The 16,313-nt window shown below is 40.5% G+C and overlaps 1 protein-coding gene across 1 annotated transcript in view; it reads right to left on the bottom strand.

The window, feature by feature from the left end:
• Positions 1–1,468: 1,468 nt before the first annotated feature.
• LOC126095693 (uncharacterized) overlaps positions 1,469–16,313 on the bottom strand; it is a 97,664-nt gene continuing 82,819 nt past the window's right edge. Inside the window, exon 4 of the mRNA XM_049910446.1 lies at positions 1,469–2,138. Coding sequence (XP_049766403.1) covers positions 1,854–2,138 — 285 coding nt within the window. The 3' untranslated portion in view covers positions 1,469–1,853. The remainder of the gene's footprint in view (positions 2,139–16,313) is intronic.

Below are 16,313 nucleotides of genomic sequence, written 5' to 3'. Positions count from 1 at the left end.
GTTCTTTCATACAGAACCTGTTTAACTAGGCTCCCAAACATTTCAAACCTCATGAACTACCTGAATACACCACACTTAATAGGAAAACATCATTAAGATTTTTCTCTATGGCATTCTCATCATCAACAGTCTTAGTGGAGCCAAAGAATTTACCTAGTTAATTGATCTCATAGAAAACAAACAAACAAAGCAGATAGGATATTTTCATCAGAACCAACAGTTCCTCTCACAGTCACTTAACTTGTAAATTTGGTAATGGAAAGTCCTTGGTGTAATATAAATGATGGAAGCAAGAAACATCACAACTCACTATATAACTGAGGCATTGAGTGATCAATATGCACTTATACAAGACTGTAACTTGCAAAGCTTTCAAACAATGTCCTTCTTCAGGGCTAACTGTTAAATAATAAATATGCACATGCATACACCTGTGCAGCTACTTTGTCCCAGCTGACTATACTGCTCCAGTCTGCAGCTGACCTAGGATGACAGCTGTATCAGGTGCCGTGAACTTTGGGAGAAAGGAAACAGGGAGGGGTCAGGGGCCATTAGAGAAAAAGATCTTGGTCCATTCTTATACCATTCATATTCTCAAACTCTTGTCACATGGGTGAAACCTCTGTGGATGACCCCAGTGTAAGACCTGTCTTACGCACCCACCCAGTTCACCATGTTTCAGACCATCATAGTCATATTCTAACCCAATGGGGCAGAGACACCTAGGAAAACAGTATAGGCCTGTAACTTTTACACAGTATTTAATGTGTGCATGGCGACCAATCAACTGTCCAAACAAATGTATGAGCAAATCCAAATACATAACAGAAATCTATCAGGTTGTTTTTATGTTGGAAGAGTACAATAGTCCACGCTTAACTCTCTATTTATACAAAGACAAATTATGAACACAAAACGTTATGTGCATTTCTAGGTTCAGCAAAAAATATTTGGTAGAATGACACAGCTGTATATGCTGTGAAAATTTGGTTTTGAAATGAGCATATTTCTTACATTTCTTAACATGAATACAACAAAATAAAGTTTTCAAACATGTTTAGTTTTGAATATGATCAGCAGTTCAAAACTTGAGCCATTTGGGTTGTTATTTATGAGTTCGTTATTCAAATTCTGCTCATTGATTTTTATTTTTTTCTTTACATGAATTTCACTTTTGCCAATGCTGATGGGACAAAAAGTCGATCCTGATTGTATTTCATGTTCAGAAATAAAACATTAATTGTCCACTTCCACCATAACAATACTTAATAAGAAAAAAATATATGTTTTAGTATATAGTCACAATTTTTATTACTACTGTGCATAGTGGCTACTGGTTTTGGTCCACAATACCATCCTCAGGCCACACAGTCTTCATGCTCATTTTCCAAGAAGGTGTGTTATTTGTCAGTATTTGACACACCTACTAGGGAAGCGAGTGAAATGACTTTGTGCCACGTGAGGTACTGTGTACCTAGTAGGCAAATTAAAAATAAAACTCGGTGACTATAGAATAAAACATATATTTTTTTCTCATTGTGTTGGTTGCTGTTCCAGGCAACAGTATGTTAGGAATATGTAAGACTTAGTAAATTACTGAGTTGTTCAACATAATACAACAGTAACTTTAATGACTGCTTTGTTGCACTCCAACAAGTTTAAACAATGCAAATCCAGGATGGAATGATGACAATATTACAAAAAGGATAGATTGCTACTCACCACTTGTTGTGCCTATCTGCGACTCAACAGCTCCATTGTGGTGAGTAGCAATCTATCCATTTCATAATATTGTCATTACTCCATCAAGTTTAGTTTATAAAATGTGTTTTCTTTCCAGTATCTATTAAATATTAATACACACATCCTGGGTACTGCAAAACACATTTATCTGCGATGTCTTCCATTTCTTTTTCCTCAGGGAGACTGCTGAAGAAAATATTTATCCCTGTCATGGAGTAAAAGTCTGCTTCTGATAGAAGGGGAATCACAGACCTCTGCATGCCACGAATGAATGGCATGAGTCTACAAATAAGCAGCTGAGGGCATGTCAGATTGGCGTACTGTGAAATGTGACCATTTACAGCATCCATAACACGATCAGCCAGGGACTGATCCTTTACAGATGGCACAAACTTCTGAAAATAATGGAAATACAAGTGTCTCAGTAGTGTTAGTCTAATTCCATCAACAAGAATAATCATATAATATTTACTATTTACAATCTGGAATTTATTTTATTTTTTTATTTATAAAATTTTCTCAGCGAAAGTCAAATACGAGGGCTATGCACAAAGTACATTATGTTTTGGAATTGAAAATAAATAAAGTATTGGAATTTTTTTAATTATATACAGATGAAAGCCACACTTCAATACTACTTTACTACATAGTTGCCATTTAAATTAAGGCACTTATCGTAGCGAAGGACAAGCTTGGAAATTCCTTTGCCGTAAAATTCGGCTGCCTGCGCCTTCAACCACGTGGTTACCTCTTCTTGAAGCTGTGCGTCGTCATTAAAATGCTGCATAGCCAACCACTTCTTCATTGCTGGGAATAAGTGGAAGTTGCTTGGTGCCAGGTCGGGACTGTACGGCGGATGAGGAAACAACTCCCACTTAAAAGATTGAGAACTTCACGAGTGGCATTTGCCGTGTGGGCCTGGGCGTTGTCGTGAATCAGCAAGATCTTTGAGCCCAACTTTCCACTGTGCTTGTTTCGTATTGCTTTTCTGAGGTTGTGCAGAGTTTGGTAATACCTTTGAGAGTTTATTGTAGTGCCTCTTTCCAGGAAATCCACAAAAACCGCATTTCTACCGGGTTACTGATTAACCACGTGGTTGAAGGTGCAGGCGGCCGAATTTTACAACGAAGGAATTTCCAAGCTCATCCATCGCTACGATAAGTGCCTTAATTTAAATGGCAACTATGTAGAAAAGTAGTATTTAAGTGTGGCTTTCATCTGTATATAATAAAAAGTTTTTCCAATACTTTATTTATTTTTAATTCCAAAACGTAATGTACTTTGTGGATAGCCCTCGTATAAGAATGTAAAATTATTGCAAAGAATAAAGATCTCAGCACTCACCTCCACGACAGACAGCTGTGAGTACAGCATAGAGGGGAGTGTGGCTTAGGTTTCAAAAACACAATTTTTATGTAACACACAAATAGAAGAAGAAGTCAGAAAATGAATGAAATGGAAATAAATTGCTCACAGTCCAAGATAAGTTGAAACTGTGATGCACATGGAGTAAGGTATTTCAGAAACATTAAAATTGTCTCTGTAACATCCTAAATGAGTAACAAGAGGTGGCTTAAGTAATATGGAAAGACCTACTGCTGTTTTCTGACACTGAAACATACCAAGTTGGAATTACTACATCTGTTGTGATTTCAACAAATGATAACAACCAAATTTGTTGTCCTTTCTGATCTCTACCATATAGTTTACAAGCAGAAGTGGAGTAGAGTCAGTCAGGCTCTGAGAAATTCAAAATTCAGGCATGCCCTTACATTGACCTACAACAGAAATAGACAAGCTGTCCTATGGAAAAACCTGTGTGTTCTTGGCATAGGCAAAGTAAAAGCTGCAGCTGATCCCATTGTCCCAGCTGAAGAACTGAACTGTTACTTCATATACCTACAACTGCAATTGAACCACAAACAAAACAGAGACTTATTGATAACTTCATGGGGATAAATGACTGTAACCATGAAAATTTATATCTAAAGCATGTTACTTGCAATACCATCAGAGAGGCCATCACACACATCAGATCGGCATCTATTGGACAAGATGCTATCACAGTCCAAATGATGAAGCTTGTTGTGAGCCACTACTACTCACTGTAGCAGGCACCTTCGACCACTCTTTACCTACAAGAGCTTTTTCTGCAGTCTGTAAACTGGGACAGGTTAAGTCCCTACCTAAAAAGATGTCACAGCACTGTCTGATTAACAACCTATTTGCATTCTTCCTGCACTGTCCAAGGCTTTAGAGTATATAGTTCTTGGCCAATTGACGATCTACCAAACTACAAACAACTACTACATGAATATCAATCATGTTTCCATAAATGCTGCACAATAACGTCCACCTTAATAAAGGTAACAGATGACCTGAAGCTTGCCATAGATGCACAAGTGGCAACTATCATGTGCTTCTTTGACTTCAGCAAAGCCTTTGACACTGTTGAATTAGACATATTACTTGCAAAACTTAGCAGCCTAAATTTCTTGCAAAGTGAAGTGCAATGGTTTCGCTCATACCTAACTTCTCACAGCAATGCATCCTGTCCAGCATTATGAGGCCACAGAGGAGGCAGGTAGTATCAGGTGTCCCTCAGGGTTTGGTATTAGGTCTTGTACTCTCTTTATTGTATTGTGTCATCAGTTTTGTCCTACTGCAAGTACCACTTGTACACTGATGACTTCCAGCTGTAAATATTTTATGGATGTGGTGTTGTAGAGCTTTAATGAATGTTAAGAACTTCATTATGCAATACACAACTGTATCAGTATATTTTATTAGACACTATCACTTTTAGTCTAGGATCAGACTATCATCAGGTCCATAAACCATCTCAGCTATGCATTTGTGTAATTGATAACAGTTATCATATGTACATTGTTCCATCATTGATATGTATATGTATAACATATCCATTTAACCTCACAAACATTTTGTGGGACAAAATGACTGTTAAGAACTGTCTTATGCAATACACAGCAATGATCAATTTCAGTCTAGGGTCAGACCAATGTTAGGTCCAAAAGACATCTCAGCTGTGCATTTACATAACTGAAATAACAGTTATGGCTCTGAGCACTGTGGGACTTAAAATCTGAGGTCATTGGTCCTCTAGAACTTAGAACTACTTAAACCTAACTAACCTAAGGACATAACACACATCCATGCCCGAGGCAGGATTCGAACCTACGACTGTAGCGGTCGCGCGGTTCCAGACTGAAGTGCCTAGAACCGCTCGGCCACAACGGCCGGCAAATAACAGTTATCAGGTGTATGTTGTTGCATCACTGATGGTAGCATTATGTCCATTTAACCTCACAGGCATTTTTGTAAGGCACAAAAATGTCTATGGGGTTAAATGTACATAATTTTATATATAGTTAATCTAAATGATAAATGGAAAATCTCATATAAAGATGTGATACAAATATTAACAAAGAGATAGAGGGGCTGGCTAGTACTTACCTCAGCTCAGTACAGCTGACAGATACACAAAACAGAACAGAAATTTACGTATCCTAGCTTTCGGAACTTTGTTCCTTCGTCAGGGAGGAGAGAGGGGAAAAAAGGGGAAGACGGGAAAGCGGATTCAGTTACTCACAACCCAGGTTATGAAGCAACAGGGGAAAGGTAAACAGGGAGGGTAGCAAAGATGGAGGCATGGGTGTCAGAGGGAAGTCAAAGATATTCTACTGTAAGTACTGTGCCAGCTTCAAACCAAAGAGGATGCATACAGAAGTAAAGAGGTATATAGTATAAAGATAAACACAACTATGTAGGGTGAAAAGATGTGTCAATGGCTAAAGAGGAAAGGGAAAGAGGAGAAGACTCAAGAGTAAATGGGAGTGGGGTTGGGTAATGTAGGCTCAGTCCAGGGGGATGGCAGGATGAAAGGATGTGTTGGAGTGCAAGTTCCCATCTCCGCAGTTCTGAGGGACTGGTGTTGGGTGGGATAAGCCAAATGGCATGTATGGTGTAGCAGGTTCCTAGAATTATGCTGGAGGCTGAATCCACTTTCCCTTCTTCCCCTTTTTTCCCCTCTCTCCTCCCTGACGAAGGAACAAAGTTCCAAAAGCTAGGATATGTAATCTTTCTGTTCTGTTTTGTGTATCTATCGGCTGTACTGAGCTGAGGTAAGTATTTATATATAGTTAGTTAGTTAATTAAATGTTCCTTAGATCATTTTGCATGATAGATCATACTGATGTGGAACTAATCATTTTAGATTCGCATTTACAAAACGAAAAAAAAGATATACAGATGTGAGTTAGTAATTCCTACCCACCACCTTTTACACTTTACAGTAACAGATATTCTTCTACAGAATAGAAGGAGTCGTCAAGGTGAAACTTTCTCAGTTCATGATAAAATTTTACTTTGTTGTCAGTCAGACATTTTATATCACTGGTTAAGTGATCAAAAATTTTGATTGCAGTATTGTGAACCCCTTTTTGTCCTAAAGACAGCCCTGATGTTGATTAACGAATGCCATTTTTCCTTCTGGTATTATGTACACATTGTTACTTTTGAACTGTAGTGGATTACTTACAACAGACTTCACGAGGGAATAAATATACTGTGAAGCAGTAGTCAGAATGCCCAACTCATTAAACAACAAAGTAGGAAAAAATAGATTGCTACTTACCATAGAGAAGACATGTTAACTTGCAGACAGACACAATTAAAAGACACTTACATAAAGCTTTCGGTCAAAGCGAAAGAGAAACACACACCACTCATACACACAAGCAAGCACACCTCATGTACACATGATTGCCAACTCTGGCAGCTCATTTGTGGCTGGATCTTGGGGGTGTTAGGACATCGGGGGTGTGAGGGGAAATGGCACAGGAGATCTGTTGGCGGACTAGGTCTGGCAGATAGTGGTTGTCTGTGAAGGCCTTGGTGAGACCATCAGCATACTGAGCAAGGAAGTTCTTGCCACTGCAGATCTGCCATCCCCAGGTGGCCAGGCTGTATGGGACAGATTTTTTGGTGTGAAAGGGATGACAGCTGTCAACATGCAGGTACTGTTGGTGGTTGGTGTGTTTAATGCAGACAGAGGAGCCATCAGTGAGGAATAGGTCAACATCTAGGAAGACGACATGCTGGGTTGAGGAGGACCAGGTGAAGTGGATGTGAGAGAAGTTTTTGATGTTGTGAAGGAATGAAGATAGGGTAGCTTGGCTCTGTGTCCAGATCATGAAGATAACATCAATGAACCTGAACCAGACTAATGATTTTGTGTTTTGGAAGATTAGGAAGGTCTCCTCTAGATGTTCCATAAACAGATTGGCAAAGGAGGGTGCCATGCAGATGCCTCACAGCTGAGCTGTGGCTTTGTTTGTATACTTTCCCATTAAAGGAGAAGTAGTTGTGGGTTAGGATAAAGTTAGTGAGGTATGTGAGGAATGAGGTAGTGTGTCTGGAGTCTGAAGGGCAGTAGGGAAGGTAGTGTTCAATAGCAGTAAGACCATGGGCATGAGGGATGTTAGTGTATAGGGAGATGGTTTCAACAGTGACAAGTAGGGATCCAGAAGGTAAAGGGGTGGGGATGGTGGAGAGTTGGTGAAGGAAATGGTTGGTGTCTCTGATGTGGGGGGCTAAACAACAGAGGGGGCACAATAAGCAGCCACAAAGGGGCATCCACGATTGTTGGGTTTGTGGATTTTGGGGAGCATGTAGAATGTGGATTTTGGGGGTGTCACATGGGTAATGAAGGAGATGGGTTCAGGGGGGAGGTTCTGGGAAGGGCCTAAGGTTTTAGGAATGGACTGGAGGTTGTGTTGGACTCCTGGGATGGGATCACTCAGGCAGAGTTTATAGGTGGAGGAGTCAGATAACTGGTGGAGGCCTTCTGCCAGAGAGTCACTGCCATTCATAACAACAGGTCAGAATTTGTTTTTAAGTCATGTATGGCTACAGTTTCTTCTACTGAAAGACTGCTGTTTTGAGGAAGGATAGCGAGGCTAAGTTGGAGTTAAGGAATTCCTGGAAGGTGACAAGCAGGTGGTTAGGTGGAAGGGAGTGAGGATCACTGTTGGATGGTAGTATGAACTGGAAGAGGCTGGTTTTGGTTGGAGGGATTGGCGTGAGGAAGTGCCCTCATTGCAGGGATCAGGAAAAGGAGAGTGGGCCTTTGAAGAGTCCAACATGTTTAAATTTGGGTGTAGGGCTAAAGGTGAGGTCTTGAGATAGGACTGAAACTTCTTTGGAGCTGAGGGTTTTGCTGGAGAGATTAACAACTCTGTTGGCTCTGCATTTGGTGGAAAGTTGGTAGGGAGTCTTGGGGGATGTGCAAGTTGATAAGGGCAACTAGGCAGAGTTTAGTTGCTGTGAGGGAAGGTCAAGGAGGATTGCTGTGGGATTGGGTTTTAGCCAAGGAAAGGGATACTGGTGCAAAAATCAGGGGTGAATTGTGGTGGGAATAGTGTAAAGGAAATGGGAATGACACAGAAACAGGCAAAATAGGTGTATATATGGTTCTTGGGCGAGACGTCGGATGTCATAGTGAAAACTCCACAATATTTTATCAGTGCAACTGGTCAACATCTGCTAAGGCAGTGTGCTCATCGCACCTGAAGATGTCGGCCAGTTGCGCTGATGAAATATTGTGGAGTTTTCACTATGACATCCGACGTCTCGCCCGAGAACCATATATACAACATGTCCATCGGGAAAGCCTCAAGCAACACAGGCAAAATAGATGTTTAGGGTTGTGGGAGGAGCTAGATAAGAGAAACGGCGTGTGACAGATACGAAAAAAACCATGCAAATATGTAAAGATACACAAAAATGCATGAAGATACATAAAAATATGCACAAATACATTAAAAACATACAGGAACATGAGACAAAAAGAATGATGAGAAATGTGTGTGTGTGCTGTCATGAAGCCTGTGTTGTGTGTGGACGATCTTTTGCACAGTGTGGCTCAGAAATAGATGTAGTTTGGAAGGTGATGAACACACAGCAAAGAAGAGAAAGAATGGGCACTGAGAAGAGTAATGCTATAGAGAAGAGTAACAAAGGAAAACATCACAGGATTGTAGGTTGGAAGAAAAGCCATCCAGCAAAATCAAACAGTGAGCAGTCTGATAGGAATATCAATGATGTACAAAAAGAATCGTTGCTACTTACTGTACAAAAGACATGTTAAGTTGCAGACAAGCACAATTAAAAGACCCTTACATAAAGCTTTTGGCCACAGTCTTCATCAGAAAAAGAGAAACACACACCATTCATACACACATGCAAGCACATCTCATGCACACATGACTGCCAACTCTGGCAGTTCGGACCAGATTGCAACTATCATTTGGGATGCAAGCAGCAGTCTGGATTGGGCAGGGAGAGGGAAGGTATAGAAGTGCATGGGCAGGGGGAGAGACAAATGCCATCTGGTGGAGTGCGCAGAGACTAGAATGTCAACATGCACAGTGTCAGGAGGTTGTGGGGCAGGGAAGTGGAAAAAGGAGCAAAAAGGGAGAGGAGCGGGAAAAGGTGGGTGGGTGCATTGGCAGAGGGTGGCAAATAAAGAGGGTGGGAGACAAAAATGGGGAGGAGATAATAGGACAGAGGCAGTGGAAATTGTTGGGTGGATGGTGTGGGGACTGTATGTTACCATGGACTGAAGCCAGGATAATTACAGGAGTGGAGAATTTGTTGTAAGGATAACTTCCATCTGCTCAGTTCAGAAAGACTGGTGGCAGAGGGGAGGATCCAGATGGCCAGGGTAGTGAAGCAGTCATCGAAATCAAGCATGTTACGTTCAGTTATATGCTGTGCCACAGGGTGGTCTACTTTGCTTTTGGCAATGGTTTGGTTAAACAGTTGTCTACAAGATGATAATGGGTGAGCACCACACATTGTTCTTACAGCATGTTTTTGTGCAATGAAGACTTCTTTCCTATGACATTACTGAACGAAAATATGGAAAATATGTCAATTCCTGATTTGTCTCTCCCCAAGGTTTGCAATGAATCTAAGAACAATTGTGGCGGAACTATATTATTTTAGGAGTTCCAAAATATGTTTTTCCAATTTAAATTCTCACCAATATGGACCCCTAAGAAAACTGAGGGTGAGACAACTCACAGAAAATCAGTCAATGATACTTTTAAGAACTTTGTTTACCATTTTTTCTGTTTCTGCACATAAGCTTGGATTGATTACAATATTAGTGCCATATGCAAAAAGAATCAATTCTGCTTGTTGTATACCAGATGGAAGATCATTTATAAATATGAGGAAAAATACAGGGCCTAAAATTGACCTTAAGGACCCCACATGTGCTTTCTCCTCAGTCAGATTTGTGTCTCTGGACTATGTTGCTTGAATTACTAAGTACAACTTTTTGTATTCTTTTGGTTCGATATGACATTCACCATTGGTTGGCTATACCATTGATATCATAAAACATCAGTTTATCTTGGGGAATACTGTGATTCACACAGTTCACTGCCTTAGGGAGGTTGAAGAAAATACCAGCCAGCGCTACTTTATTATTTAAAGCTTGTAAAGTGTAAATGGCATTCCTGGTAGAACAACCATTTTGGTTATTGCTAACGCGAGACAGTATTCTAGAATACATCATCTTCTCAAACATTTTGGGGAATGATGTCAGCATTGAAACAGGTCAATAGTTATTGACACCTCCTTATCACCTTTCTTAGAGAGGTGTTTAACAATGGCATACTTCAGTCTCACTGAAAAAATGTCTTGAGTTAGCAATGCATTAAGTATGAGCTTAATACCGTACATGGGAACAAATCTTTACTATTCTATTGGAAATGCTATCAAAACGAGATGAGCATCAATTTTAGAGAGAATGTTTAATTTTCTTAATTTCAGATGGAGGAGTTGGTGATCACTCATAAGACTGAATTTTATGGAAGTTACTGCTATGAATTTGCTCTTGAACTGTTTGTCCCTATGCTTTCTACTATATTTAAGAAATGATTATTAAATGCATTTGCTACCTGTGACTCATCATTTACAGCCCTTCCATTCAGTTCAGTAGTGATGCTGTCTCTTTCTGTGGCTGGTTGTCCTGTTTTATATACCATATAGTCATAAGTCTGTTGTATGACACACTTATTTCTATTATGTACAGGTACCTTCATCTTTTAATAACCTTTCTATGAAATTTTGAGTAGTTTTTGTAGTGTGCAATCACTGCAGGGTTCCTACCTGTTCTTGCCAAAAGATATGTTTTCCTTTTCCTTTCTTAAGAGAATTTAGTCCCTGTAATAATCTGTAGTTTTCTATGTGGCTGTGTAGTGTCCTTTCTGATTAGCTTATGTGGAAAGCTACTTTCAAATAATGATGTGAATTTGCTATGAAATAGATTAAATTTTGTGTTAGCATTTGGCTCATTGCAAATTACATCCCATTTCATCTCCTGCAAACTATTCTTAAAAACATTTGTCCTGGAGTCATTAATTATTAAACTGATTTCTACTGAGGAGTATCCACACAGTAAGGTGATATGTTATTTATCCAACTAACTGTGAACCATGATCAGAGAGAGCATTTGTTACTGGGAAAATAGTTATTTTCTTGCTTTGAGCTTTTTCACATAAAACATTATCAATCAGGGTTCTACTTTCTTTGTCCACCCATGTTAGAGAGTTAATTACTGATATGAAACTGTAGGATCCAGTCACCACAGACTATTAACTGCTTGCTGCTGTCTGACAGATAGCACAGCAAGGAATCCAGATTCCTCATAAATAGTTCAAAATTTCCAATTCAAAGTGAGCTATTTTTCAGAATTAATTCACAAACACAGACTTCTTTGCGATGAACACTACAAAACCTACTTCTCTCAGTGTTTTTCAACTTGTCTTTTGTTTTAATGTGTATAATAATTCCTCTTTTTCCCATGCTATTTCTGCTTGAGTAAACTGCAATAGTGTAATCTTTTATATGTAACTTATCTAACCTTGTTGTTATGTGGTGCTCAGAGAGCCTTCTAAATACAAGGGCTATCCACAAAGTACACTACGTTTTGGAATTAAAAATAAATAAAGTATTGGAAATTTTTTTATTATATACAGATGAAAGCCACACTTAAATACTAGTTTTCTACATAGCTGCCATTTAAATTAAGGCACTTATCGTAGCGATAGACAAGCTTGGAAATTCCTTCGTCGTAAAATTCGGCCGCCTGCGCCTTCAACCACGTGGTTACCTCTTCTTGAAGCTGTGCATCGTCATCAGAACGCTGCATAGCCAACCACTTCTTCATTACTGGGAATAAGTGGAAGTCGCTTGTTGCCAGGTCGGGACTGTACGGTGGATGAGGAAACAACTCCCACTTAAAAGATTCGACAACTTCATGAGTGGCATTTGCTGTGTGGGCCCGGGCGTTGTCGTGAATCGGCAAGATCTTTGAGCCCAACTTTCCCCTGCGCTTGTTTTGTATTGCTCTTCTGAGGTTGTGCAGAGTTTGGCAATACCTTTGAGAGTTTATTGTAGTGCCTCTTTCCAGGAAATCCACAAAAATCACACCTTTTCTGTCCCAAAAGACAGTCGCCATCACCTTCCTTGCCGACATTGTCAGCATGCATTTCTTGGGTTTTTGGGGGGAATTTGTGTGCCCCCACTGCATTGACTGCAATTTTGTCTCGCAGTTCACATGCTTAACTCATGTTTCATCACCAGTAAGAATGCGATCAAGTAATAAGTCGCCATCTTTCTTGTAAGCATCCAAAAACGTTAACGCTGCAGCCATTCGCTGATTTTTGTGAATCTCTGTCAAGATTTTTGGTATCCATCTTGCACAAAAGGCTCAGACATGGTAATTGGATGTCTCTATAGGCCCCCTGGCTCAGCAGCTGTTGTGGCTGAGCACCTGAAGGATAATTTGGAAAATATTTTGAGTAGATTTCCCCACCATGTTATAGTTCTGGGTGGAGATTTTAATTTGCTGGATATAGACTGGGAGACTCAGACGTTCATAACGGGTGGCAGGGACAAAGAATCCAGTGAAATTTTTTTAAGTGCTTTATCTGAAAACTACCTTGAGCAGTTAAACAGAGAACCGACTCGTGGCGATAACATATTAGACCTTCTGGTGACAAACAGACCTGAACTATTTGAAAAAGTTAACGCAGAACAGGGAATCAGCGATCATAAAGCGGTTACGGCATCGATGATTTCAGCCGTAAATAGGAATATTAAAAAGGGTAGGAAGATTTTTCTGTTTAGAAAAAGTGACAAAAAGCAGATTTCAGAGTACCTGTTGGCTCAACACAAAAGTTTTGTCTCAAGTACTGATAGTGTTGAGGATCAGTGGACAAAGTTCAAAACCATCGTACAATATGCGTTAGATGAGTATGTGCCAAGCAAGATCGTAAGAGATGGAAAAGAGCCACCGTGGTTCAACAACCGAGTTAGAAAACTGCTGCGGAAGCAAAGGGAACTTCACAGCAAACATAAACATAGCCAAAGCCTTGCAGACAAACAAAAATTACGCGAAGCGAAATGTAGTGTGAAGAGAGCTATGCGAGAGGCGTTCAATGAATTCGAAAGTAAAGTTCTATGTACTGACTTGGCAGAAAATCCTAAGAAATTTTGGTCTTATGTCAAAGCGGTAGGTGGATCAAAACAAAATGTCCAGACACTCTGTGACCAAAATGGTACTGAAACAGAGGATGACAGACTAAAGGCCGAAATACTAAATGTCTTTTTCCAAAGTTGTTTCACAGAGGATGATTGCACTGTAGTTCCTTCTCTAGATTGTCGCACATATGACAAAATGGTAGATATCGAAATAGACGACAGAGGGATAGAGAAACAATTAAAATCGCTCAAAAGAGGAAAGGCCTCTGGACCTGATGGGATACCAGTTCAATTTTACACAGAGTACGCGAAGGAACTTGCCCCCCTTCTTGCAGCGGTGTACCGTAGGTCTCTAGAAGAGCGTAGCGTTCCAAAGGATTGGAAAAGGGCACAGGTCATCCCCGTTTTCAAGAAGGGACGTCGAACAGATGTGCAGAACTATAGACCTATATCTCTAACGTCGATCAGTTGTAGAATTTTGGAACACGTATTGTGTTCGAGTATAATGACTTTTCTGGAGACTAGAAATCTACTCTGTAGGAATCAGCATGGGTTTCGAAAAAGACGGTCATGTGAAACCCAGCTTGCGCTATTCGTCCACGAGACTCAGAGGGCCATAGACACGGGTTCACAGGTAGATGCCGTGTTTTTTGACTTCCGCAAGGCGTTCGATACAGTTCCCCACAGTCGTTTATTGAACAAAGTAAGAGGATATGGACTATCAGACCAATTGTGTGATTGGATTGAGAAGTTCCTAGATAACAGGACGCAGCATGTTATTCTCAATGGAGAGAAGTCTTCCGAAGTAAGAGTAATTTCAGGTGTGCCGCAGGGGAGTGTCATAGGACCGTTGCTATTCACAATATACATAAATGACCTGGTGGATGACATCGGAAGTTCACTGAGGCTTTTTGCAGATGATGCTGTGGTGTATCGAGAGGTTGTAACAATGGAAAATTGTACTGAAATGCAGGAGGATCTGCAGCGAATTGACGCATGGTGCAGGGAATGGCAACTGAATCTCAATGTAGACAAGTGTAATGTTCTGCGAATACACAGAAAGATAGATCCTTTATCATTTAGCTACAAAATAGCAGGTCAGCAACTGGAAGCAGTTAATACCATAAATTATCTGGGAGTACGCATTAGGAGTGATTTAAAATGGAATGATCATACAATGTTGATTGTCGGTAAAGCAGATGCCAGACTGAGATTCATTGGAAGAATCCTAAGGAAATGCAATCCGAAAACAAAAGAAGTAGGTTACAGTACGCTTGTTCGCCCACTGCTTGAATACTGCTCAGCAGTGTGGGATCCGTACCAGATAGGGTTGATACAAGACATAGAGAAGATCCAACGGAGAGCAGCGCGCTTCGTTACAGGATCATTTAGTAATCGCGAAAGCGTTACGGAGATGATAGATAAACTCCAGTGGAAGACTCTGCAGGAGAGACGCTCAGTAGCTCGGTACGGGCTTTTGTCAAAGTTTCGAGAACGTACCTTCACCGAAGAGTCAAGCAGTATATTGCTCCTTCCTACGTATATCTCGCGAAGAGACCATGAGGATAAAATCAGAGAGATTAGAGCCCACACAGAGGCATACCGACAATCCTTCTTTCCACGAACAATACGAGACTGGAATAGAAGGGAGAACCGATAGAGGTACTGAAGGTACCCTCCGCCACACACCGTCAGGTGGCTTGCGGAGTATGGATGTAGATGTAGATGTAGATGTAGAAAACTTGTGGTAACCAAGCTTTTCGGTAATGATTTCGTGCATCAAACTTCGTGAAATTTGTGGAAAACTCATAGAGAGTTCCGTTATTGTGAAATTACGGTTTATACTGACCACGGCATCGACTTTTTCGACAAGTTCGGCAGTCACTATGCTGGGTCTTTCACTTCGCTTTTCATCGTGAACGTTAGTTTGGCCATTTTTAAATTTTGTGACCCATTGACGCACTCCACCTTCAGTGATTATGTTGTCCCCATACACTTCACAAAGCTGCCGATAGATTTCTATCGGTGTACAGTTTTTTGCAGTCAGAAACCTTATTACAGCACGCACTTCACACTTCGCAGCATTTTCAATTAACGCTGACATTTCAAACTGTCACAGTAACTCAACGGAGTACAGCACGAACCTCTCACTAGCACGGCAGGATGCCGACTGAGCGGCGGAATGCCATGACACCGAGATGGCCGCGCTAGCCCTGCCCCTAACGGACACAAACGAAAACATAATGTACTTTGTGGATAGCCCTCGTATTTCAGCAAAGAAGCTCTTCTACCTTATTACTCAATCATCTAATAGTTTTAACAAAAAACTTAACCTTATTTTTCTTTGCAGTATTAAACGATGGGGCTCTTTGTTATTTTCACTTCTTACAAAACAGACAGCCTGAATCCTGATTCTAACCTAAAAAAGGTGCCCCTCTGACATCAGTAACCATAGGGATCTTGCTTTGTGTGTAGATGCTGCCCCCCCCTCCCCCCCCCCCCCCCCAATATATTATCTGCAAGGAGCTCAGTCGACCTATCTTTCTCTCTTCTTTTCAGGTGTAGGCCATGACTTGCACATTCCAATCTCCAATTGTAGCAATTAGCATTGCACTCATATGACATTTCATTTCGGTCAGCAGTAGCCTCAGTGCTAACATAGCTAACAGCAGTGTTTACCCAGGACTGGTCATGGCTCTGCAAGACCTCCACAAAACTCACATTTGTGCATGTAGTTACAGCTACTATCAATGACGTAACATTGCACATCTGATAACTGTTGCTCTAATTATGCAAATGTGTAGTTGAGATGGTTTTTGGACCCTGTGATGGACTGATCCTATACCAAAACTGATTGTCTCTAGTAAAATACACCATTACAACTGTGTATTGCAAAATGCAGTTCTTAACCACCAGTTGTATGTACAGATATCTGTATGCATAGGAACTGTTGTTTGAGCATTTTTGACACAGCTTTTGCATTTTTGGAAAAT

The sequence above is a fragment of the Schistocerca cancellata genome, chromosome 8 (assembly GCF_023864275.1).
Source record: "Schistocerca cancellata isolate TAMUIC-IGC-003103 chromosome 8, iqSchCanc2.1, whole genome shotgun sequence".
NCBI classification, from domain to species: Eukaryota; Metazoa; Arthropoda; class Insecta; order Orthoptera; family Acrididae; genus Schistocerca; species Schistocerca cancellata.
Note: the sequence above shows the minus strand (reverse complement) of the source record. Positions and strands in the feature narration are given on the sequence as shown.